The 25163-nt window shown below is 45.2% G+C and overlaps 2 protein-coding genes and 2 non-coding genes across 6 annotated transcripts in view; all 4 read left to right on the top strand.

The window, feature by feature from the left end:
* Positions 1 to 10102, top strand: part of LOC133493432 (ELKS/Rab6-interacting/CAST family member 1-like) — a 68809-nt gene extending 58707 nt beyond the window's left edge. For all 3 annotated transcript variants that reach the window (XM_061806783.1, XM_061806785.1, XM_061806784.1), the window contains 2 exons: positions 379 to 567; positions 9465 to 10102. In XM_061806783.1, the coding sequence (XP_061662767.1) occupies positions 379 to 567; positions 9465 to 9602 (327 nt within the window). In that variant the 3' untranslated portion in view covers positions 9603 to 10102. The remainder of the gene's footprint in view (positions 1 to 378; positions 568 to 9464) is intronic.
* A 1392-nt stretch (positions 10103 to 11494) lies between these two features.
* Positions 11495 to 11602, top strand: trnal-caa (transfer RNA leucine (anticodon CAA)). Its single transcript has 2 exons — positions 11495 to 11532; positions 11557 to 11602. It is a non-coding gene; the product is annotated as a tRNA-Leu (tRNA).
* Positions 11603 to 12577: 975 nt separating this feature from the next.
* trnal-caa (transfer RNA leucine (anticodon CAA)) lies at positions 12578 to 12693 on the top strand. The gene is made up of 2 exons: positions 12578 to 12615; positions 12648 to 12693. It is a non-coding gene; the product is annotated as a tRNA-Leu (tRNA).
* Positions 12694 to 12781: 88 nt separating this feature from the next.
* The window catches only part of wnt5b (wingless-type MMTV integration site family, member 5b), a 45459-nt gene continuing 33077 nt past the window's right edge, over positions 12782 to 25163 (top strand). Inside the window, exon 1 of the mRNA XM_061806966.1 lies at positions 12782 to 13272. The gene's annotated coding sequence lies outside the window, so the exon portion shown is untranslated. The remainder of the gene's footprint in view (positions 13273 to 25163) is intronic.

Below are 25163 nucleotides of genomic sequence, written 5' to 3'. Positions count from 1 at the left end.
GCAGTTCGTTTTACAAATTGTTTGTTACATTTCTAATTTCTTACCGTTTGTTCAATAATGCGTTTAAAAGTGCGTCCCCATCATCAAACTATTTAATAGTTTTCGATTAATCGTTTCAGGGTTCGCTGTTTTAGCCTCCCGGTCCCCACCGCAACCGCGCCGTCTTAAACCTTTTACGGGAGACGAAACGCAAGCTAAATGATGAGAGCCGTATTCTTGCTTTTACGGAGTTCCCATAACTATACAGCTGTCTTGTAAACATTTTACAATAATGGGAGGAAACCACACCGGCACAACATGTACAGACAAAAGAGGAGATATACTTGATAATAAATACTTTTTTGAATCCCTCAAACAGCAACACTTGTGCCTCTTCAGATTCTCTCTCCTCTCCTGGATGTGGACCAGAACCGCAGCAAGCTGAAGCTGTACATCGGTCACCTGACCTCGCTGTGCCAGGAGCGAGACCCGGTCATCCTGCAGGATTTTGCCCCGCCGCCCGCCTATCACCGCGCCGACTCCGCCGCCTCCTGGCGCGCGCAACTGCACGGCATGACGCAGGAGCAGGTGGGCGACCGGCGTCCGCGTCGGGGGGAAAAGTGCCCAAAGACGCTTTTACGTCCGTTTCCATTCCGTGACACTTTAAATACCCCTGCAGATGTCATAAAGTGCTCGTTTGCACATTCGTTAGCGACAGATTTATATTTTTTTAGACATTTTCACCATCAACGTCTCCTGGCCGGGCTCGCGAGTGATTTCATTCACTGGAAGCGGAGAAGTGCATTTAGTAGACGGATAGTAAAATTCACAACTCGCATATTCGCAAGCTCATTTGGGTCGTTTTAAAGTGAACGCAGAGACCACATGCCGCTCCAAAAAAATGCTTTATTGCAGAACTGTAAAATTCTGCTGAAAATACCATCTGTGTGTGTGGTGTGTGTGTGTGTGTGTGTGGGCGGGCGGGCGGGCGAAGGGCACACCCTGGCATGCTCGTGGCGCCGCCTTTGACTTTATTGAAGAGATTTATCCCGGCGGGGTCACCTGGCGACAAGCGGCTGGCTGCCGAACAATCGCATATTCACATCATTTCTTTTGAGCGTGAAGTAAACGCGTCCAAAAAAGGATTGTTGGCGAGTTCACTGGGGAATTTATTTGACTGCCGAAAAGTTGTCATCGGGGAGGGGCAAGGGAGTAAGTCACATAAAAAAAAAAAAAAGGATAGGGAAAGAAATCGTTAGCGCACCGTCACGGTAAGTGCTCGCTCGGGTTTATTTTTGCGGCGGTTCGCGGCCTCTCCCGTCGCTGCAGCTCTCCATGCTGAAAACGTATCAGGGCCCGTCACGATTAAAACACGCCACTCGGTTCCTAACCGTCCTCCTGAAATGCGCGATTGTGCGTCCTCACTTCTGCCGCGCAGTCGTACAAGTACGTTTCACACAAAGATGAGCTTGAAATAACTTGACTAAAAGTTGGCTGCGGACATCAAAAGCTCACGTTCGTGGCGAGACAATTCCCAAAGGTGTTTTTCTTCTGTAAAAAAAAAAAAAAAAAAAACGAGACTTCCTCTGTGGTCCACTGGTTCAAGGTGCAAAAAGAAAAACGCCCTTTCAATTAAAATTGATTTGTGGGATCCTGAGAAAGGGCGTCGCGTTCTTATTTTAGGAGGGATTTGTGTGTTCAGCTGCACATTTGTGCCGTTTCGTCATTATATACAATATCGAGGAAGAGGAAATACAGATACGGATTGGTAAGGGAACCCAAATCTAGGATCATAAAGAATAACAAGAATCAAACAGTACACTTGGGGACATTGCGTTAGAAAAATGTACACGTTTAACCTTGTACGTCCCGTATTAGTCTGGTATCCTGAAAGACAAAACGCAGCACTTCCAGTAGCGGTATTATTTTAGCAAGTGACACGCTTAATTTTTCACTAATAAACTCATGTCAAACACTCTACCGTGAGCAAGGCATTTACAGCGTACTTGTTCCGTCAATTACTTTTTGATGTGCTCACCCCAGTAGAGCTTACCACAACACACACGATTGTAATTTGTGCATTGAGTACCCCTGCTAATGTGCGTCTAGCCCAGCTAGCTCATTCGGTAGACCATGAGACTCTTAATCTCAGGGTCGTCGATTCGAGCCCCACATTGGGCAGCAGTTACTTTTGAATGGTTGACGAACTGCCAGCAGAGAAACACAACCACCCTCTGCCAAAAAAAAAAAAAAAAAACCCAAACATTTTTCACCATATTGAGATGACACTTAGAGTATCCTTATACCAACAGTTGTGTGTAAATGAAGTATGTAGAGGCCCCAGTGTGGACCCTTGGGGTACTCCACGTTTAATTTTTGGTCATATTTAAAGTTGCCTATTGACACAAAAATAATCGCTGTCTTTAAAGTAAGATGAAAACTAATCATGAAATGTCCCAGACCGTCCCACCCTGTTAGGAAAACACACACAGTTTAATCGACATCCACCCCCGCATTTTGGCGGCAGTTCCTTTTGAATGGTTGACGAACTTCCAGCAGAGAAACACAACCACCCCCCTCCCAAAAATTCAAAACATTTTTCATCATATTGAGATGACAGAGTATCCTCATATCAACACTTGTGTGTAAATGAAGCATGTAGAGGCCCCAGTGTGGACCCTTGGGGTACTCCACATTTAATTTTGGTCATATTGAAAGTTGCTTACTGACACAAAAATAATCTCTGTTCTTAAAGTAAGATGAAAACTAACTCAACTGTGCCAGACTGTCCCACCCAGTTAGGAAAACACAGAGTTTAATCGACATCCACCCCCACGTTTTGTACATTTGAAAAGATCATTTCAGTCATTTTTAAGGAGATGTTTCATTACATTCCCTGTAGTTCTCTCCCAAAAATGACTTATGGAAGCATCCTTTTCAGACTCAAGCATTTGTTTAGCATAGAGCAGGGAGGAAAAAAAAAATAAAAATGTCCCACCCCTGTCTGGAACATAACTCATTTTAACACAATAGCCACAGCCATGCGTCAGTCGGCGGCTTTTTTTCCCCTATTTTTTATTTTTTTTACGAACGTGGCGCCTTTTTTAATCACAACGACGCATCGCGACGCCGAGGCCGCTTCCCGCTGGCGTTTGTAGCGTTTACACGCAATTATCGCGAGGCAGCGCACACGCTCCCATCCCAGGGAAAAAAAAAATGCATTCCAAAAGTGAGAACTATTTTTCTGCCAATAATATTAAGCGTCATGGCTGAACGATGCCTCTAATGAGCACAGCGGAGACCCCCGACCCCCGACCTCCGCTCCTGGCCTAGGTGAAAGTATGCAGGTCGCTGGGCTGCCCGTGTTTTTTTTTTTGCTGTTGTTGGAAAGAATTAATGAAGTGTTTTATTGACTTTTTGCAATCCCGAGTGCATTGTGGTCTAATTTTGTCACAACGTCAAAATGCGGCTCCTCCTATTTACAATCGGACAAGCCGTGGTAATGATACAAAATGGCGTACAATTACAGAGTGCGCATGTCATTGTCACGCCGCCGTCCAAAAGCAACAAGCGCTTTTTTTTTCGTTTTTGCACGCATGCATACTTGTTGGCTTATACGTCCTTCAACGTCCGACAAAAAAAAAGCATGTCGAATATAACAAACCAAAAATAAAACAGCGCAAGCGTGCCGCCGCCACGCAAGAGCCGCGTCTGCCTTTATTTTAAAGTTATTAATGCTCATTCTGTTTATTATCGCGGCGGGGCGCCACGTTTGTTTTTCCACCCCGTGGCAAAGCGATGCCCCCCCCCTCCCCCCCAGCGCAGGCCGGCGGACGGCAACGTGGGCGTTTCGTCTGCGGCCCGCAGCCGCCGATCGGGCGGCGTTTGAGTGACGGGCGATAGAAAAACAGGAACGGGGCGGAGGCGGCGGCGGAACCTTTTTCGATAATGCGGGACGGAACATTTGTCAGTTTCCCTCCGACGCAATAACTTTAGCGCCGAACTTGTGTTTGTTTACATCTCCCTTAAATTATTCATCGGAATATTACTGTATTTGCTTCATCTCATTTGCTGCTCTCTCGAGCCTCCTTCCACGGAGATATGATATTAAGCAGCAATTATCACATTAAGCCGAATCACCCTCAACACACGTAAACAATTGTGTTTGTCTTCAGCCTTTATGGCTGAAAGGAGCGGATGTTTTTTTTCGGGGGGGGGGGGTTTGCCCCCATGGGCTACTTTTTTCAACACTCCTATTCCCTTTGTAGCCTGTTAACTGGACACAACACACACACACACACACACAAGCGCAGTCGTGTGACTTTCGGGCTTTGGGAAGCGACGTAGCCTCCGAACGCAGCGCCGGTTCTCGTTTGCCGACGCGACGCCGCATTGCTGCAAATCGGCTGGTTTTGCAAGCGACTCCCGTGGCGCCGCTCGTCCAAGTTAACTGGAGGAGGCAGTTCGGATTATAGTCTCAGTAGTTGTCCCATGTACAACCCGGAACTAATAATATTAACTATGTGCTTGAATAGAAATTGGGGGAAAAAAAAAAAACATACTTCAATAATAAGAAGATTAAAATGTACATTACACATTAAACTTCAGTGAAACTTGGAACAAAATAAATAGTTTTTGAAAAGGATGAAGCACAAACTGTTTGAACTGAATCGTCAAATACAAGTAGAATATATCCATACATCAATTTTCTTAGCCGCTTATCCTCATAAGGGGTGCGGGGAGTGCTGAGCCTATCCCAGCTGTCAACGGGCACGAGGCAGAGTACACCCCGAAATGGTTGCCAGCCAATCGCAAGGCACATCGACACAAACAGACGCACTAACAATCACACCTAGGGGCAATTTAGAGTGTCCAATTAATGTTGCATGTTTTTGGGATGTGGGAGGAAACCCACACAGGCACGGGCGGAACATGGAAACTCCGCACGGGTGGTTCCGGGATTGAACCCGGGATCTCAGAACTTTGAGGCCAACGCTTTACCAGCTGACCCTCCATGCCGCCAACGAGAATACACAAACAATTTAATATGGAAGTAAATATGTGCCACCAGGATTTGAATGAAAAATTCATCCATCCATTATCCAAGCCACTTATCCTCACAAGGGTCACAGGTAAGCTGGAACCTATCCCAGCTAGCTTTGGGTGAAAGGCAGACTACATCCTGAACTGGTTGCCAGTCAGTCACAGGGCAGATATCGGCACCATTACGGAGCAGGACTCGATCCCACGCTGCCCCTCACCAAAGGCAGGCGTGTGTACCACTACACCATCACCGAGTCTCAATTTCAAAAATTTCATGTTATATAAAATTCACATTGTTATTTCAAAGTGGTCACATTTTCAATCGCTGTCCATCCCATCCATCCATCCATCCATTTTCTTAGCCGCTTATCCTCACAAGGGTCACGGGGAGCTTTCAACGGGCAGGAGGCAGGGTACAACTTGAACTGGTTGCCAGCCAGTCGCAGGGCACATCGAGACAAACGTTGGCACTCACAATCACACCTATGGGCAATTTAGTGTGTCCAATTCATGTTGCATGTTTTTGGGATGTGGGAGGAAACTTATGCTTTTTTAGTATGTGCCGTCACGTGACTAAGAAAGCTCAACTGGATTGGCCGGGTGTTCTGACCTGAAGTAACCCTGCCTTCTTAACACTGAATTTCGACGGTGAATTTCAAACGGCAAATTTCAGCCAGTTGACTCTCAGGAGACTGGAAATATTGCGTTTGAATTTTGAAGGTTGAATTTTTTTTATATGGCGAATTTGTTAACGGTGAAAAGTTAAACTGAAATACAGCTATTGAAAATGTGATCACTTGGAAATAATTGACAAATCGCCCTGCGATCGGCTGGCAACCAGTTCAGGGTGTACCCCGCCCACTGCCCGTTGACAGCCGGGGTAGGCTCCGGCATTCCCCGCGACCCATGTGAGGATAAGCGGCTAAGAAAGTGGATGGGTGGAATTTAACAAATAAAATTTTCAGTGGGATTTTAATTCAAACATATTTACTTACGTAAGATAAAAAAATGCAAAATAATACATCGGATTAAAATAAAAATGACATTAAATAAAGAATAAATTAAAAGAAACATTTTCATCCATTAGGTGGCTCCAGTCCAATTGGAATAACATCGTGTGAGTGGTATATTATTATTTAGTCTCTGCAGTGAGTCACGCCGTCTTTTGGAACACAACATTTGTGTCCCACTGTGTAGACGTTCAAGGCCTGCAATGTGAGTCAGGGTACGCACACACAACTCGCTCCATTCCTACGCTGATAACCGGCGTGTCGGCGCGCATACATATCGGGCGCGCAGATGATAATCCATCACGATAATGGAGCTTTAATGGCTGTAGTAAAAATCGTCTACAAGCTAGCGCCCACTCGCGCACATATCTTAGCTCTTTATCTGTGCTTTTCACCCGCGCTCGTCGCCGAAGCGCATTGCAGTCACCTTCATAATAATAATAAGGACACAAAATTCTGGGGATGAACGTGGTTGCCTTTGTGTAGCTTTGCTAGAAATCTGGGGGGGAAAAATAAAACAACAATCAACACAAAAAAAAAAAAAAGGGCATCATCCACGACGGACGTCCTCCGTCAGAAAAATCCGTTTCAGCGCCTCCACGTCTCGCCGGCGTCCTCGCAATTTCTAAATCTCGAGTGTTTGCCGGGTCAAGGTTGCGGGGGGGGGGGGGGGGAGGAGATAGGTGACACCTTCTCCGTCCCGTATCTGCGCCCCATCTTATCTTTACGGCTGTTTTTCTGGCGGATTGCGGCTAAAGCCGTTTGAGAGCGCCTTAAAAATTGGGAAATGTCTCGTTGGTTTACTGACGCAAGAGGTGTCCGTGGCCGGAGCAGACATGATTACTTTGATTTAGGTCACACAACGCTTACCGTCATTTCTCAGAAAATAATGCGCACGTTTTTCCAATAAGTATTTTCAAAAAGTTAATAGAGCGCATTATATTTAGGTATGGATGAAAGATAAAAAATACAATCACACTGTATAGTCGTATACAGTCGTATACTCATCCCCGTATATTACCACTACATCAACACATGCACATTATTATTAGCGATTCTTGTACGGATATTTTTTTTTAAAAACAATACAAGTACAAACGTAACAAAATATAAATACAGATCATTCCTAATATTCTGAGCATATGGATGGCAGCAAGTTGGTGGTGCGCATTGTACATTAGTAGAAGGGTTTTCCTAATTTTTTTTTTTTTTTTTAGGTCAACTTTAGGGGTGCGCGTTATACTTCCGGCCGCATTATACTTAGGTACAGATCTGGGTAGCGGCAAGTTGGTGGTGCGCATTGTGTATTGGTAGAAGGGTTTTCCCGATTTTTTTAGGTCAACTTTGGGGGTGCGCATTATACTTCAGGGTGCATTATGCTTAGGTATGGATGAAAAATAAAAAGTCGTATACTCATCCCCATATATTACCGCTCCATCAGCACATGCACATTATTATTAACGATTCTTGTACAGACAGTTTTTTTTTTTTAAAAACATGACAAGTACAGACCTAACAAAATATAAATACAGATCATTCCGAATATTCTGAGTATATGGGTAGCGGGAAATTGGTGGTGCGCATTGTTCATTGGTAGAAGGGTTTTCCTGATTTTTTTTTTTTTTTTTAGGTCAATTTTGGGGTGCGCATTATACTTCGGGATGTATTATACTCGGGAAATTACAGTAAGTCACGGATATTTGAACACAAACAGTGACGCAACACATATAGACTGACAATATGACAATCCTCGCTTTATCCCATGAAAACATTGACTTACTGAGCCACGAACAGTAATTGTGAAACTCTGATAATACAGTGGAGTTTTTTCTTTTTATATAACATGTCCCAAAAATGTTTGTTGTTTTTTTTTTTTACAGGAAGATGAATCTCATTTTAATTTCGTTTAACAGCAAATGACAATTTCAAATGTTTTGCGCTACAAACATAGCCACAGAACAATCGCAACTCATATCTCAAGCCACCACTGTAAAAAAAAAAAAAAAAAAACACAATATATGGATTGAGAATATTTGTCGTGTCATTTTTCACGAATCATTAACGGCGCCATTACGACCAGATGTTGTACACATGAGCATTAATGTGCCGTTGAGTTTGCTGGCTGCCAGATGAGAGCGCTGAAAAGGAGTCGAGATTTAACCTTTGAAAACTTTGGCAATGTTTAAAAACTGTTTGCGCGCGTTACAGACGGCGGCTAATGTTAGCTCGCGTTACGCGGCTCCTTGCGCAGCACTCGTATTGATACAGATGTATTGGTCATTAAGGCGCTCGAGGTTAGACGCGGCGGGCCCGCTCGCGGCCAAAGCAAACAGCGCCGGCGCTTTCTCACAGAAATGTTCCGCTCGTCGCGGGGGCATTCGGAACCGCGCGCTGGATTTTGTACTGCGAAGTCTGACGTGTGTGTGTGTGTATTCAATATATTATTCAATAATATTCAAATACAGTAGCATAGTAGGTCCAAGTGTTGATTAAAAAACAAGACGGGGTTTTAGTCCTGAAAAGTTCACGGCCAGACACTTTCACATTGTACGCATTTCGAAAACGATCATGGTAAAAATTCTAATGACCGTAATTTCTCGAATATAATGCGCAAAATTTTAAAAAAATATTTTCAGAGTTAATAGAGCACATTATATTTAGGTGTGGATGAAAAATTAAAAAATACAGGATATATGTATAGTCGTATACAGGTACATAGCGTGGTAAAAAAAAATGTATACATGTACATTTCGATATGATATTCGATGTCATATGTTACGCATTTATATGTATTACAGTAACGGTAAAAAAAAAATATTTCAAGTCATCAATGATGAGTTCCTCAGCGATGCACTAAGGGTAGCCACTATGGATCTTTTTGGGATGGGATGAAGCGATATGCACAAATATTTAATGCAGTGTTTAATAAACAATCTTAAAGAGTTTATATTTTTAAGACTGAAATATGTGTTCACAATATTCATAAAATGTTGTGCCATCCTTGAGCATTAATTTTAGTCAGTTGAGGGATTCTGTTCTGACAATTACAGGGACCAGGACAAGCGTGTCCTGTGGGCTGTCCCGAGATTACATTACCGACATTATTTTTATTCCTGATTGTTGTACGGACAGTTTTTTGAAAAACAATACAAGTAAAAACCTAACAAAATATAAATATAGATCATTTCTAATATTCTGAGCATATGGGGAGCAACAAATTGGTGGTGCCCATTGTACATGGGTAGAAGGGTTTTCCTGATTTTTGTTTTGGGTCAACTTTGGGGGTGCGTATTATACTCGTGAAATGACAGTATTTTAGCCCAAAGGCTAACTCAACATTTCTCTCACGATCCACTTCGGCTCAACGACGACACGGCCAACGCAACCCTAGCGAGCAGCGCGTGACAACGTTGTCGTTCTTTGGTTTCGCAGCTGGAGGCGGAGTTGGCGCTGTGCGAGCGGGAGGCGGCCGAGCTCCAGGAGTACGCCAACCAGGTGCTGCAGCAGATCGCCGACCGCTGCCCCGACATTTTGGAGCAGGTCGTCAACGCCCTGGAGGACAGCAGCTGACGCGGTAGACGGAAACATTCGGCGGCGTCCTCAGAACAGCAACAGGGACGCCGTCATCAAAAGACGTTTTGAGGGACGCCAGCGCACACGGTTCTCCCCGTCCGCCATTTTGTCTTGAAACTACACGCTGCTATCTTCTCGTCGTCGTCTTCTTCTTCTTTCACGTCCTCTTCTTCAGTGGTTTTCAGTCAGCCTTCCGCGGTGCCGGGAAACATTCGCAATCATCCCTTTACGGTGACTTTTCTGCGGACGACGACCCCGGGAGGAGGAGGAATCTGCTTTGTTTTGTTTTTTTTGTTTGAGGGCAGGGGAGGGAGAGAATATAAATATGTTTGCTTTTGCTAATATATACGTGTAAATGACTAACGTTTTAATTCCACTCGTGTGACCCCGTGCGTTGTTTGCAGGTCTGATTGTTGTCGCTTCGGCGAGAGGAAATGAAATTGGAATAAAATGCGGCTCCATCTCTGTTCCTGGCTGCTGGAGAGCATTTTCTAACACACCTGATGCCGTTTTTTTTTTCGGGGGGAGCCGCCGTAAAGACAAATGTCCCCAAATGGACCTTCCGGCGTTCCCGCTATCTGCGCGTACGTTTGGCGTACGTCAAGTTATCTGGACCCCTCTCGCCTCCGTTCCTTTTTCCATCCCGGGGCTCGCTCTTCTTCGCTATCTGTCCCGTGCGACGGCCTCTTCCCCCTTTGCACTTTGCATTCTTTCCACCGTAGGATGTATAAAAGCCACGTTTACCTGTCCTTCACATCGCGTTCTGCTTTCTCCATCTACCGTCGTAAAAAAAAAAAAAATCAAGCCGGCCCCTGCGAGGACGAGCTAGAACGAGCCCGTTTTTAATCGGACTTTTGCTCCATTCTAACCCCCCGCCCTCTTTTTTGCTCGCTATTTATTTAATCATTTGAGCTCTTTGACTTATGTATCGCAGCGCGGGCTTCAGGTCACGCATATAGAGGCGCATTCAGGGGGGGACATCCAGCGCGGCCAACGAGGCGCTCCAAAGTAAACCGCTCGTGGATCTGCACTAAATCACGCACATTAATGGCTGTTATCACAGTAAATAAATATGCCACACAAATATTCCGCCTCGCATGTGCGCAAATGATGATAAATGCGGCAATGTGTTATTATTTGGGGATTAATTTGGGAGGGGGGGGGGGACAATTAGGGCGCGTTTCCACCCAATCCGATACGAGATCCGTATCGAAAAACGCGAGGGGAACTGAGAGGCGCGCATTAACGCTACCTGCTGTTGTGCACTCGCGATAACTTTCGCCGATAGCGGGTGATCCCCTGCGCGGGAACGCCGATGTCCTTGAGATAGCGTGGCGGTGGGAGCGTTTGGACAAATCCCGTATATTACACGGGGGGAGCGTTATCGAAGAAGGTGCAATAAAAAAAAAAACAGAAAAAAGAGGAAATCCAAACAACGTGAGAGGAGCCCGGCTGCTAAAATAAGCCGTGAGCCGCCGACACTCCAAACATCCAGAAGATTCTTCACCTTCAGAGTTGCTGCGACCTTGGTGGGAACGGCGGCGCTCGGCATGCCCGCATTCCTGTGTGGTCCCGCGGTCAAGGATCCGTCGCTCTTCGACACAACCCGGCAATTCTGCTCTTCAAAACGGAGAACATTTTTAAGATTTCACCTTGAATAATAATAATAATAATAAAAAAAAGGTAGTTCAAACATGGCCTGAATTTTTTTTTTGACTGAATATTTGGGGGGAATTGATCACTTTGTGTTAGCTAACGAAAAGGGGGGGCTCATCAATACATGCAATGTTTTGAATTCTCAATTTGAAATATTTTTACAGCGCAAAAAGGTTAAATTGTTTAGAGGTTCTTTCATTCTGGTAATAGCAGATTGTAACACTTTCCAATATGTCAGGATGGCCGAGCGGTCTAAGGCGCCAGACTCAAGGCTCAGTACCTTCTCAATGGGGAATTCTGGTCTCCAAATGGAGGCGTGGGTTCAAATCCCACTCCTGACACAGTTTTAATGCCCCCCCCCAGAAAAACTTGAAACTTGAACCTTTTCAATGTATATTTTCTTTTTTTGAAATTACGGAAGTGTTTTGGCACAAAACATTGTTTCATCATACTGTTTTGAAGCAAAATGGCTGACACGCTCCAATTCTTTAATGTTGTTTTGACACATTATTGATTTTGTAATCGAGCTACTTTTTGGACAATGGCGGTTAAGCTATTAAAACTACATTTGAATGCGTCATGAAAAACTTTTTGTTCATGTCAGGATAGCCAAGCAGTCTGAGGCGCCAGGCTCAAGGTTCCTCACTTTCCACATAGTCCCAAGGGGGATTTCCTAATCTCTAATTGGAGGTGTGGGTTCAAATCCCACAGTTTTGTGATTTAATACCCCCCCCTCCCAAAAAAAAACCAACTTGAAACTTGAACATTTTCATTGTATTTATTTTCTTCAAATTACAGAATTCTTTCTACACACAACATCGATTTATCACGCTGTTTTCAAGCAAAATAGCTGACACGATCAAATTCTTTAATGTTGTTTTGACGCATTATTTTGTAATCGAACTACTTTGTGGACACAATGGCGGTTTAGTTGTTAAAAATGGATTTGAATGCGTCATGAAAACTTTCCCTGCCAAGACTGCCAAGCAGTCTAAGGTACCAGACTCCAGGTTGGTCACCTACTACATAGTCCTAGTGGGATTTCTGGTCTCTTAATGTAGGTGTGGGTTCAAATACCATTCCTGACACAGTTTTGTGATTTCATAAAAAAAAAAAAAACAACAACTTGAAACTTGAACGTTTTCATTACATTTATTTTCTTCAAATTACTGAATTCTTTCTACACACAACATCGATTCATCACGCTGATTTCAAGCAAAATGGCTGACATGCTCAAATTATTATTGTCGCACAGTGTTGACGCATTATTAGATAATTGTGAGGACACAATATGAATTTTTCAGTGCAGTTTTCGTGTCAGGATGGCCGAGCGGTCTAAGGCGCCAGACTCAAGGTTGGTCACCTTCCACGTTGTCCAAGTGGGATTTCTGGTCTCCGAATGGAGGCGTGGGTTCAAATCCCACTCCTGACATGTGTTTTTTTTTTTTTTTTTTCAATCTTTATTTTATTATTTTTTTTTTTGGTGACGGACACACCTTCCTCCCATAGAAACACCCACTCCCTCCTCTCACTCGTCATTTTGACACACAGCACGGAGGAGCAGATTCGGCAGTCGGAACCGCAACTTTTTCGGTCGCTCCAAAAAAAAAAAAAAAAAAAAAGTTTGGTGCACTGTGCTGAAAAGAAAGTTCCTGCGCTTCTTTGAATCACACTGCAACTTGTGTGTTGGAGGACTTGACTTTTGTGATTCATTTTCATTTAATCCCGACACCTGTTGTTCGGCGGCCACCGGTTCTGTCTTTGCATCGGACTTTGGAGGACTTTCCCAACCTTCCCTCGGCGGACAACCGTTTTGACCGCTCCCCCCTGCACGTGAAATGGACTTTGCGTGACGCGAAAAAAAAAAAAAAGAAGTGGACTTAAGGTGACAGCTGTCATAATAGAAAGGCGAAAAGAACTGGGTTTCTTTCTCGCACTTTCAGCAGTTTTTCCTTTTCGTTTCCACTTTGGACAAACTTCTTGGAGCAACGAAAGGATTCAAGCGGATAAGGTAAGAAGATAAATGTATAAAATGTACATGTGTAAATATTTTATATATTGTTTTCATTCAAAGAGCAGTCCTGTACTTGGGTACTTACAACGTATGTCGTGACCATGTGAAGTTATGTGAAGTTCCTCCCGAGCTAAATTTAGTCTATATGTTTAGGAAAGTGCCTGCACGTCAAGTATATGACATTTATGAAGTGCAATGTGTGTTTTTAGCATAAATGAAGGCTGCCCTCTCACTACGCGGTGCAGCCCGCCTTCTATTTTTGGTAGAAATGATGCACATGTTTTTTTTGTTTTTTTGTTTTTTTTAGGGAGTAATTCAAATTTGCAGCGCTCTGGTAGGGAATTTTTTTTTTTTTTTGGGTGGAATGTGTCAAGGAAACCTGTGAAAGTATTCAGGCACTTTAGACACAGATTTGAAGACTGGCTCGAGTTTTGTGGTGCCCTTTAACCCCCATACATCAGGAAAAAAAATGGCTGTTTTTTTCCTGCACAAGTAGGTAAAGTAAAGTAAACAGGTGAAGTATATTTCAGTGGATTTTTCCATCGTGTGCGTCTGAAATGCAATTTTAGTGTCTGACCCGTACCTCTCCACTCTGTAATCAAACTCTGAAGTGATGCTAAGGGGTTTCCAAAAGTTTGTGTGCACGTGTGTGTGTGTGTGTGTCCCAGTGGGAACACTCATAACGATTACAGAGACATATCGAGGTGCTTTTGAACACCGGGGCCTCTTCATTTGAAGAGCTTCTCTGAATGATGATCTCTGATTGGTTGATGGGCATCCTGGGAATTCTCCTCCATTTGGGAACGGGGCTTAACCCCCCGCGTGTGTGTCGGTGTGAGGCAAGACACGTCGCCCGTGACCCTTTCGGGACCAATCAGTCAAGGATGCTAACGCGCTTGAAGGCGAACGTCGCTATTTCTTTGAGAAACGAGGCGCTTCAAATGCGATTTTTCAAAGGGGCGGTGGCGAGGCCTGGCGTAGTTTGGCATAAGTCCCCACCAATGTATGCATGTGCGTGCGGATTTTACACGAGCACTACTATGCACATAATTGTCTGCATAAGAGCCACGAGGCGCCAGCCTGCGTTATTTGGTCATCGTTGCAAGCCACAACACCAACTTAACCGCCTCTGACCTTCAAAGCTGCATTTTAATGAAATTGGTTACACATTTTGCCGTTTCAGCATATTCGGCAGGGGTCGGAAATGAAACAAAACTGCATTTGTGTGTGCTAATGAGCAGCGTTGCCGTGCAATATCATACAGTCACTTGATTTTTCTCCCATTTGGCTTCTACCGGTCTCTTTATTGGGTAAACCTAATTAAATCAAGTACAGATGCTTAATAAAAAAAATGGGAATTAATCCTCGTTTTAGACTGACCTTTTCTAGCATTTAGCTCAATGCTTGCGTGAGAGGGTCAAACTCAAAACTCAAGTGAGCAACGTAGTTTTTGCAACTGCAAGTCAGATGAGAAGGAACGCCGCCGTCTACTGGTCACTCCTCGCAACTACATCTCGAAACATCCCACACAGGAGATAAACACACACACACACACACACACACACACACAAAACGTTTTATAATAGTATACTTAGGGCACTCAATCTTACTTTTGTGTCTTCTGCCTTGAACCAAATGAGGATTAAAGACTGTTATAATATGATATAATATATAAAATATGTTTTAGATGAAGCACAAACGCCTTGATAGAATTGCTAACATGTAGATTTGCACGGATCGCCTTCATAGTTATTAATTTTTTTCTTAACTTAACGCAGTTCTCCCTCCTCTGGCGCTGCGTATTATCACCCCAGATAGACGTCAAGTGCAGGAGAAACGGTGTTATTGTAGTAAAAGAGTTCACCGACAGATGGCGCTGCCTCACTGATTCTTTACTAGTACTGTAGTGGCCATAAACCCAGAGGGCAACAGGGTGAAGGCCACAAGAGAGGAAGTTAGTCTCCCTATCTGGTGGCAGGAATCTATACATCCGTATTATTTATGCAAGAAAAAAAATATAGCTTTGGATCATGTAAGCAAAAGTGGAGTTTTTTTTGGGGGGGGTCTTTGGCCATTTGTCATTTTCTGCTCCAAATGACAATACAGCGTTGCCTTGAGCTGAAAGTTTAATTTGTTCCGTGGCCATGAATTGAGCGTTTTGTGCGTCCTTCATGCAATAATTCAATGGGTTTAGTGTTACTGGTGTGCACGTCTTGGCCAACAGGAGGCGGCGTGGTACATACCGACATAGGACGCAATGAGTAACAGAAGAAGACTGCGACAATTGGACTATGTTTTTCACAGAATGAAAAGAAGGAATGCTGGTGAATATTCTTCTATGCTCTGTCTGCATGTGTTGTGACTTCCATTAGTAGCTTAAAGATTTGCTAGCACATCTATGGCATTTCCTATTCTCGAGATAGTGTTCAGATAGCAGACTTTCGTACGGCAAATTCATTTTAAATAAGCGTGATTCTCTTTGTTTCATGTTTAGTTTGACAGTAAACTTCAACTTGAGAGTAGCGATAAGCATTTTGAGTCCTCCTTTGTGAGGAATTCCGCTGAGCTCCCCCAAAAATGCGAATTTTTACAGTCGACAAAATACAAGAGCTGCTCACTCTACAGCAGTCGCTTCATTTTTAAATTCCAAATGAGGTGACATTTTCCCAGCAAAATTGAAAACATATGCTTTTGTTTGAAGTCTTAGCAAGTGTGACTCAACAAAAATATGCTCCGTTCGGTCAACACACACACACAACCCCCACCCGCTCGATCGTACCCACCCTCTGTGGGCACCGTGCCCAAGAGAGAGAGAGAGAGAGAGAGAGAGAGAGAGAGAGAGAGAGAGAGAGAGAGAGAGAGAGAGAGAGAGAGAGAGAGAGAGAGAGAGAGAGAGAGAGAGAGAGAGAGAGAGAGAGAGAGAGAGAGAGAGAGAGAGAGAGAGAGAGAGAGAGAGAGAGAGAGAGAGAGAGGCCCAAGCTGGCTGCCGAGCCCCAGCGGCGTTTCTTTGCCACACCATCACCATCACCAGCACCAGCAGCAGCAGCAGCAAGCAGAGATGAGCAAAAGTGGAGGGGGTTAAAAACGGGAGAGGGGACGAGGAGATAAGTGGGCGGATGACAACCGAGAGGATGAAGAGATAAGAGGATGCGCACAATACGTGCAACAGAGGAAGAGGGCTGGGTGGAAGAATCGGAGGGTGGGAGGGGCACAGGAGAGGCGAGACAAAAGGAGATTGGAAAAATAGATAGATCAATAGATGGAGTGATAGAGCCAACAAAGACCAAAGATACAAAGGGGAAAGAGGGAGGGAAGGAAAGAGCGGGGAAAGGAGGAAAAGAGCCGGGCAGACGGCCAACTCTCCACACACACACAAAGAGAGAGAAAGAGAGAGAGAGGTCAGAGCAATGGACAGTCTGGAGTGTGTATGAGAGAGACAGGGGGGGGGGGTGAAGGGAGGATGAGAGAAGAATGCAGAGGAGGAGAGCAGCAGAGCGAGGAGGGAGGACGACTTCTGGAAGATACATACCAAAAGCCTGAGATGTGCGACCTTGGACGTGCATAACACGCGCGTTACGAACCGCGTTTGCCTGTGCCTAATAAATTGGACAGTGAATCTGTACTGAAGGTTGTCCCCCAACCAGCCCCACCCCCTCCCAAAAAAAAAAAAAAAGTTAATTTGTCATCTCTGCTCATGCTCAACGCGATATGAGACGTGACACGGTGTCAGAAGATGATGATAATCCATCACTCTTGTTTACTGTACGCGTAGCATACTTCAAATAAATGGCGCAGAACAATAACCGTCATTTTTTGCGCCCGAATCACTGACTCTGCATGTTAGCACTCCATTAAATGACCATCATCGCCATCATCATAATGGAATATAATCAGCCGCTGCGCCCACCAGTCAGCGGCAGCCTGAATATATCATCTCACCCCCCCCTCCCCCGCCCGCATATATAAGCCACCGCTTATTGGACACTTTATTAGGTACACCTGCTCGCTGTAATGATCAAATTCTGACACGTTTGATGTTTTTGCTCTCGTTTTGTTCATCAGATCTCTGTGTGCACAAAAGACTCGGTTTTCTCAAATATTGTTCACGGCACTTTGTGAGCGAAGGCTGCGAAAATTCTTCCACCTGTCAGGTGTCCTTTTGGCTGCCCACAATAAAAGGCTACTCTCGCGTATCGGGGAGGTCATGTGACGTCGCATATGCAGGAGCGTGCCGTCTTGCCGTCACACACAGTGCGCGCACACTCCCGCACTAAGCTCAATGAAATGCTGGGATTCCTCAAGGCTCCTACCTAAGTCATGCAGTTTTTGGGAGAAAGAACTTTTTTTTTTTTTTTTTTTTTTTTTGGTCCCCCACTAATTCATTTGAGCCTAAAATGTGACAAATGTCAGATTTGGAACGCGTGAATGAAATAACTTTTTGGTTTGTTTTCATTTGCCGTCACTCATAACCCATTTGTGTGTTGCTACGTTCGCTTGAGCACCTTTCGGACTTTTGTGTTTGTGTGTTCTTTTGTAGATGCGGTCACCGCCATCCCTCACTGTGTGTGTGTGTGTGTGTGTGTGTGTGTGTGTGTGTGTGTGTGTGTGTGTGTTTGCCGCTAGCCTCACTAGCGAAATGCAGCCAGCATGACGGAGAATGACAGGTTGATTTATGGCGAGGCTATAAGTAGAATGACTACTGCTCCAGTGTGTGTGTGTGTTTGTGTGTAGGCCGGAGTGGAAACATGGTCGAGAAATGGAGTGCGATGACGATGGAGTGAATGATGCAGGAGGAGGAACAAACTGGAATCTGGGGATTTATTTGCCAATTTTAACATATTTCAAGGCCCCTCCCCCACCCCCCCAAAAAAAATGGCGTTGGTCTCAATGGGACGGAAGCCTCATCTTTCCAATTAGCGTGCATTTCTGTATTTGTCACCACGCAACGTACGCGCGTGTTCCCGTTCAATGAGACAGTACGTACGTGGAGGCAAGTGGCATCGTGAGGTTTGAGGCCACGCGCCTGCTCCCATGACAACGCGCTGATGAAGACGCCGGTCGTTTTGTGCCCGTTTGCGTGTTTTTGTTTTTTGTTTTTTTTTTCTCTCTCTCTCCAGGGGAAACGCTCCCATCGTCGTGCGACTGCGACTGTACGACACAAATGTTTTCGGGTGACACGAGAGCGGCAGGATGGAAGGAATATGATAGAGAGAGAGAGAGAGAGAGAGAGGGGAGTCTTTGATCTTGCTCCTAGTGGGAGTTAGTCTTGGCGGGCAGCCTAAATCACCCCCCCCCAACCCCATCACAGTCACAAACACACACACACACACACACACAGGTCCAGCTCCAGGGCTTTGTTGATTATTTCTGCTGGGACGATCAAAGACCGCCAGAGACCTCCCACCACCCTCCCCGAACCATCCATCCTTCACCTGTCTGCCACCTCCCCATCCGTCCGGCCGTCCAAGTACAGTAGCGCTGTTGTGTTGTGTATTTCACACGAGCACAAAGCTTAGCCGTCATGTCCGCTAGCTTCACGCTAACACGGAGCAAAATGGAATCGGCAGCCTCGCAAAACTATCATCGATGTGGAGCACCGCATACAAACAAAAAAATATTCAATTATTCACGGGCGTCCTTTATCCTCTGCGATGAACGACTAATATTACTGCAGTACATTATCTTTATTATTGTACTGCCCCCAGGTGGCTAAGATACACACACACTAGAAGGAGCAGCCCAATGTCCACTGAAGTGAAGCAAAAATTGTTGCAAAATCCATGTAATTTCTTTACTTTCTATTGAATTTTATTATTACCATATGTTTGAGTGTTATTGCTTCCAGAAGCTATTTTCGAAGAAGAGAACATCTCGCGACTGAGTGAAGTTACCGGGGCAATATTGCCCTATCGTTTCCAGCCATATTTAGATGATATGCGGATCAATTCTAATTAACAGCAGACTCCCAGACGGGATGTATGAGCCAGCTTGACTGAAGCCGTAATCGGCGGACACGGCGCCGACGGGCACATCGAACACATTTAGCACTTTTTTTTTTTTTTTTTAGTAGCTGTATACACACCTACCTGTCATTTTAAACTCAAGTAGCTCTCCTCCTTTGCACCCGTGAAATCCATTTTTTACAACGAATCGGATCTTTTTGAAAAGTATGAAGAGCGAATCCATCCCCCCGAGTGTTCGAGCAATATCCAGCAATGCAACGAGCTGACATTTTGGCTAACACGAGCTAACAAGAAGTACCTTCCCGCATGTAAAACTGCTCTACTGCCCTGTACATCACTTCCTGCTTCTTTTTGAAAACAAATCCATCGAGAGGATTTTCACGGGGGGAGTTACAATAAGCCATATCCGTCAAAATCATGTTTTGCGGTGGAAAAAAATGCATGGGTCCATTCCGACTGCGTTTTTTTTTTTTTTTCCATTAATAGCTTTTCATGACAGTGGCCCTTTAAGGAAGAGGCATACTGGAGTGAATCACGCATATCAGTCGTTTCATTGTTTTGAGGAATCACCAGACCGGAATCCAACCATTGGACCATCAACGTTTGGAACCTGTGTGTTGACCTTGCGAACATTCCCCCCCCCCCCAAAATCTATCTGAGATGTTTTTTATTTTTTTAAAAACCTTTTCAGTCTTCATTTTCCCTTTTTCCTGCATGTGTGTGTGTGTGTGTGTAATCCCAGTAGTGCGAGTGTGGCTGCTTATGAATTCTCTCTCTGTCTCTCTTTTTTTTTTTTTTTTTTGAGTCCAGGAGCCTGAAGGTCTAACCTCCAGTTGAACTCTTGCATTGGTGTGCGTGTGTTTGCGTGCACCCCTCGTGTCGCGAGGACGTACTGTACCGTTTGTTTACTTTTGGGGGTACTGTACCGTAGTGCATTTTGTATCCGACCATCCGACTATCTTTTGCCTTTCTCTGCTTTTGCTCTTGGGCTGCGGTGCCCAAGGCCACATTTAAGGGTCATTAAAGGAGTTGTGTGTGTGTGTGTGTGTGTGTGTGTGTACTCCAGGGCAATGGCCCTTCCTCCCAGGTCCAGAAAGGAAATACCAAATTACTGAGGCCCCCGCCATTTCTTTCTCTCTTTCTCGCTCTTTCTCTCTCTTTCCCCGTGGGACACATTTCTATTTTTTTGGCCCGTCTATTATCTGTTTGGCAGCTCAGTCGCCATCTCCTATTTTTACGACAAAATATATTCGGCGTTTCTGGACCTGAATTTGTCCGCGCTGGAGGCGCTCCAGGACGCCCGCCGCGCCGGCCGGGCCGGGTCGCGGCCCCCCCGCCGGGGGTGGAGGTCTCGAGCCGGCCCCCCGCCACCGCTGGCATGCTGGGTAGAAATAGGGCAGGGGGGAGGTGGGGTCAGGCGGTGGCGTGACGGGGGGGGGTTGAGAGTAGACGCTGGAAGCAGTCATGACCTCCAAACTGTGGGCACCAGAGGACGAGGTGGGAGTGGGAGTGGGAGAGGAATGCTGGGAATTTTGGCCCAGAGACGGGAGCCAAGAAGCAGATCCAAAGGGGGGAGGCTGCATCTCTTCTCAGTGACCAAGCAAAAACAGCACAACACAGCACATAAGCAACTTGACAAAATGCAGCTGACAAAATCGCAGCGTGCAGCGGATGGGAAAAGTCTACACACCCCTCAAACGCCACGTTTTCCCGTGTGTGCCATAGAAAAACGAGACAACGATAAATCATTGCAGAACTTTTCCCGGCCGTGCAACTCGGATTTTGTCAAACAACTGAGAGAATGTGCTTCCAAAAGTGTGTACACCCTCTTAGAACTGAGCATTTGATGTTGTTCAACCAATCAACCATCAAATGGAAGGCAGCACACACTACGATTTACATTTAAGATGTTTTCGGAGAGGCGGCTCAGCTGGTAAAGCGTTGGCCTCACAGTTCTAAGGTCCCCGGTTCAATTCTGGACCGCCTGTGTGGAGTTTGCGTGTTCTCCCCATGCTTGCGTGGGTTTCCTCTGGGCGCTCCGGTTTCCTCCCACATCCCAAAAACATGCAACATGAATTGTACACTCTAAATTGCCCCAAGGTGTGATTGTGAGTGCGGCTGTTTGTCTCCATGTGCCCTGGCGACGTGTTCAGGGTTTCCCTCGCTTCCTGCCCGTTGACAGCTGGGATAGGCTCCAGCACTCCCCGTGACCCTCATGAGGATAGGTGCTAAAGAAAATGGATGGATGGATTTTGCATTATTTAACAAAATGTGCATGTGCTGTCACACATCTGTGACTTTGAGTGTTTGTGGATTTGAAAGGAGGGGCCTGGTTTTGGTAAATTGCGTGGGTTTCAGCCAATGAACGTGTAGACTTGTCAGGTTAAATAATTAGTTGTGGCCATAGCAGGTGCAAAGAAGGTCCTTTTTTGTGTGGTTATCTCTTAAAGACCGAGTCTATCCCGTCCCGTGACCCTCGTGAGGATAAGCGGCAAAGAAAAGCATGGATGGATGGATGTTTTGTTTCCTGACATTTGTTTGCATTCTTGCAGACGCTTGAAGGTTTTGCGCAAACATGGACTGGTTTTCTTTAGCAGGAACTGGGAGTCAAAGACAAGATGGAGGGAGGAATGAACAGTTTGAAATCGATGTCAGTGTTCACGTAAACAAACAAACAACAAAAGAGCAGGAAAGGCCAACTAGAACCGCTGAACATTATTTCACAAAACCCTGATGTGAGCAGCGGTGTGGGGACTTTTTGGGGGGTGGGGGGAGGTGGGATAAGAAAACAAAATTCTTTGGAATTGTTTTGCAGTCTTTTGACAGGTCCAGATGTTTATCTTCTGGAACCAACGGCGCATCCGGTGCGGGTTGTTGAGCCCGAGGGCTCGCAACCTTGAACCCCTCGAGGGTATCGAACACCGACGTGAGGACGAACAATTTTTTTTTTCCACCGTGCGCTCGAATCGTGTCACATGATGAATGTTGGGGAGGAGGGGGACATTCTTCTTTTAATCAGTGTGCGCAGCGCCGTCGTGATGCATGTGCAGTCGGAATGGGTGGAGGAGGATGATTGGGGGATTTGTGCGTGTGTGTACGTGGGAGGGGGTGCTAAGATGGAGGATTATCAAGGGAGGAGAGGGGTCTTTCTAATGAGGAGAGGAGGGGCTCGCGGAAGGGGGGGGGGGGGACAAGTGTCAAGTGTGGCATTTACACACGTATAAGGGTGAGGGGAGGGGGTCACGCAGATTGACACTGTATGTGATGACAGGACAGTGTTAGCGCACAAAATCAATGAGGCTGTCTGTGTGAGCATCACTGCGCTTGTGTGTGTGTGTGTGTGTGTGTGTGTGTGTCTTCCTCTTTTGTGTTTCCTCCTCCCCTGAGTCACATGACGGCAAACCACAGGTGAAGTCGGCGAGCTTCCTCCTTCTCCACCCCCCCCCCCCCCAAATAAAAACATCTTTTTGTCGCTTTTGCTTGTTTGGTCGTTACCAGATAAAATATTTATGACAGAGCTCCTTCAGCGAGTCGATGGAAGCGTGCGCCGAGGACACAAAACATAAAATACCCGCAAGTACCGGGGAGACAAATGACTTGTACTGCGTGTACGGACGTGTGTGGGGGTGCGCTTGTCTTTCTATGTTTGTGCGGCGCAACCCTTTTGTACTGTGTGGACATCTCTCCGAAGAAGGACGTGGAAAAAAAATACTATCGGATATCTGGGAATATTTTTACAACATTATTATTCCACCAACCAGCCCATCGATAAATTGGATGCTTTTTTTTTTTTTTTTTTTTTTTTAATAATTGGATGATTTTGCATTATTCAGCCGGTAAAGCGTTGGCCTCACAGTTCTGGGGACCCGGGTTCAACCCCGTGTGGAGTTTGCATGTTCTCACCGTGCCTGCGTGGGTTTCCTCCCACATCCCAAAAACATGCAACTTTAATTGGACACTCTAAATTGCTCCATAGGTATGATTGTGAATGCGTCTGTTTGTCTCGATGCGCCCTGCGATTGGCTGGAAGCCAGTTCAAGGTCTAGCCCGCCTCCTGCCCGTTGACAGCCTCGATAGGCTCCAGCACGACCCTCGTGAGGATAAGTGGCAAAGGAAATGTATGGATGCATGGATTTTGCATTATTTAACAACAGAGTGTGCTGTCACGCCTACTCTATATCTGTGACTTTGAGTGTTTGTGGATTTGAAAGGAGGGGCCTGGTTTTGGTAAATTGTGTGGGTGTCAGCCAATGAGAGTGGAGACTTGTCAGGTAAATAATTTAAATAATTTTTGTTTATCTATTAAACGTGATCTGAGTAGACAATGAATCATCAATTAATCCTTCATGAAATCAATCACAAACTATTGTGATAATCGATTTAATCGTTGAAAATTTTTTGTTTATCTATTAAACATGAAATAAGTAGACAATGAATCGTCAATTAATCCTTCATGAAATTAATTACCAACTATTGTGATAATCGATTAATCGTTAAGATTTTATTGTGTTTATCTATTAAACATGAAATGAGGAGACAATTAATCGTCAATGAATCTTTCATGAAATTAATCACCAACTGTTGTGATAATCGATTAATCGTTAAGAGACACTGCTTTAAGGAAAACTGTTCAGAATTTTTTGCCTCCTGACAGTAAATGTCAGATTTGAGAGCAGACAATCTTATTTTTTGTCTGATCAAAACAAGAGGTGTGCTTTTACTTCACGTTTTGTTCGGACGTCACAGACCAAACCGGTCCCCCGACCCATAATCGACTTGATGTCTCTTCATTTTTTTCCCCGCGGCCTCGCAGTGAAACGGAAACTTTTCATGGCACATCGGAGCGTGCGGGGTGCGAGTTGAAATCACTATTATTACCCGTCACGTTCCTTTCTTCATCCCTTTTCAAACGTGTTGCCTTTTTTTTTTTTCTGCCCCTCTCGCCTCGCCGTGTCAACTCCACACATGCATGCACAAAGGCGTGCATACACTCAAACTAAGTGCACTCACACACTCACACACACACACACACACGTACATCACACTCCCTCTTCTTACCACCCACACAGAAAGGAGGACAGATACAGGCCACAAAACACACACACACTCACAGTCTTCACCATGCTCAGCAAGATCAGATGTCAGCTCCACTGACACAACACACACACACACACACCCTCCGCGCCACACACATACACAGGGCGGGGCGGGGGGCTTTATTTTTCTATTCACTATGCTCCGTTTCCTCCTCCCTCTTATAGAATATATACATTTTTTAAAACCCTGCCCGCACAGCACGCACTCACCCACACTATTGGGGAAAGGCGCGCACGTATTTGGCGGAGAGTGTGCACACGGTTTTAAAGATTGCTAAGATGTTTTCGTACGGGCGTCTGAAAAGGGGAAGGGAGGGGGCGGGGGGGGAGCAAGAGATACAGGAGGAAAAAGGGAGGCTTGATCACCTCGCCGCGCCGAGAATGTAAGCAAAGTGTATTCATCGGAGTGTATGCGTACATTTACAAATGGCTCAACACACATACACACGCACGCATGAATAAATGATTTTCTGTGGAAAGCGGGATGGAAAAAAAAAAAAACGTCGACCATCCAAACACACAAAAGTTTTAAAAAAAAAAAATGCTCATAAACAATTGATTTCATAACATGCTGCTTTGCCATGCAGGAACCACACGACGACGGCGGCGGATAAAAACGTGTCTAAAAGCCAACTCAGAAGCGGGAGGTTTTGTTGCTTACGCCGTCTGCCGTTTTGAGCTGTTCATAATTCCCCACAGGAGAGGAATGAAGATTAGCCGAAGTAAAACAGAATATATGTGCGTGAATGGGAGGGGCGGAGGAGGAAGAGTGAAGACCCAGATAGAAAAGATGGCGAGGGTGGATAACTTGAAATACTTGGGGTCAACA

This window comes from Syngnathoides biaculeatus, chromosome 20 (genome assembly GCF_019802595.1).
Source record: "Syngnathoides biaculeatus isolate LvHL_M chromosome 20, ASM1980259v1, whole genome shotgun sequence".
In the NCBI taxonomy this organism is placed as follows: Eukaryota; Metazoa; Chordata; class Actinopteri; order Syngnathiformes; family Syngnathidae; genus Syngnathoides; species Syngnathoides biaculeatus.
This window is presented reverse-complemented; position numbering and strand designations above follow the sequence as displayed.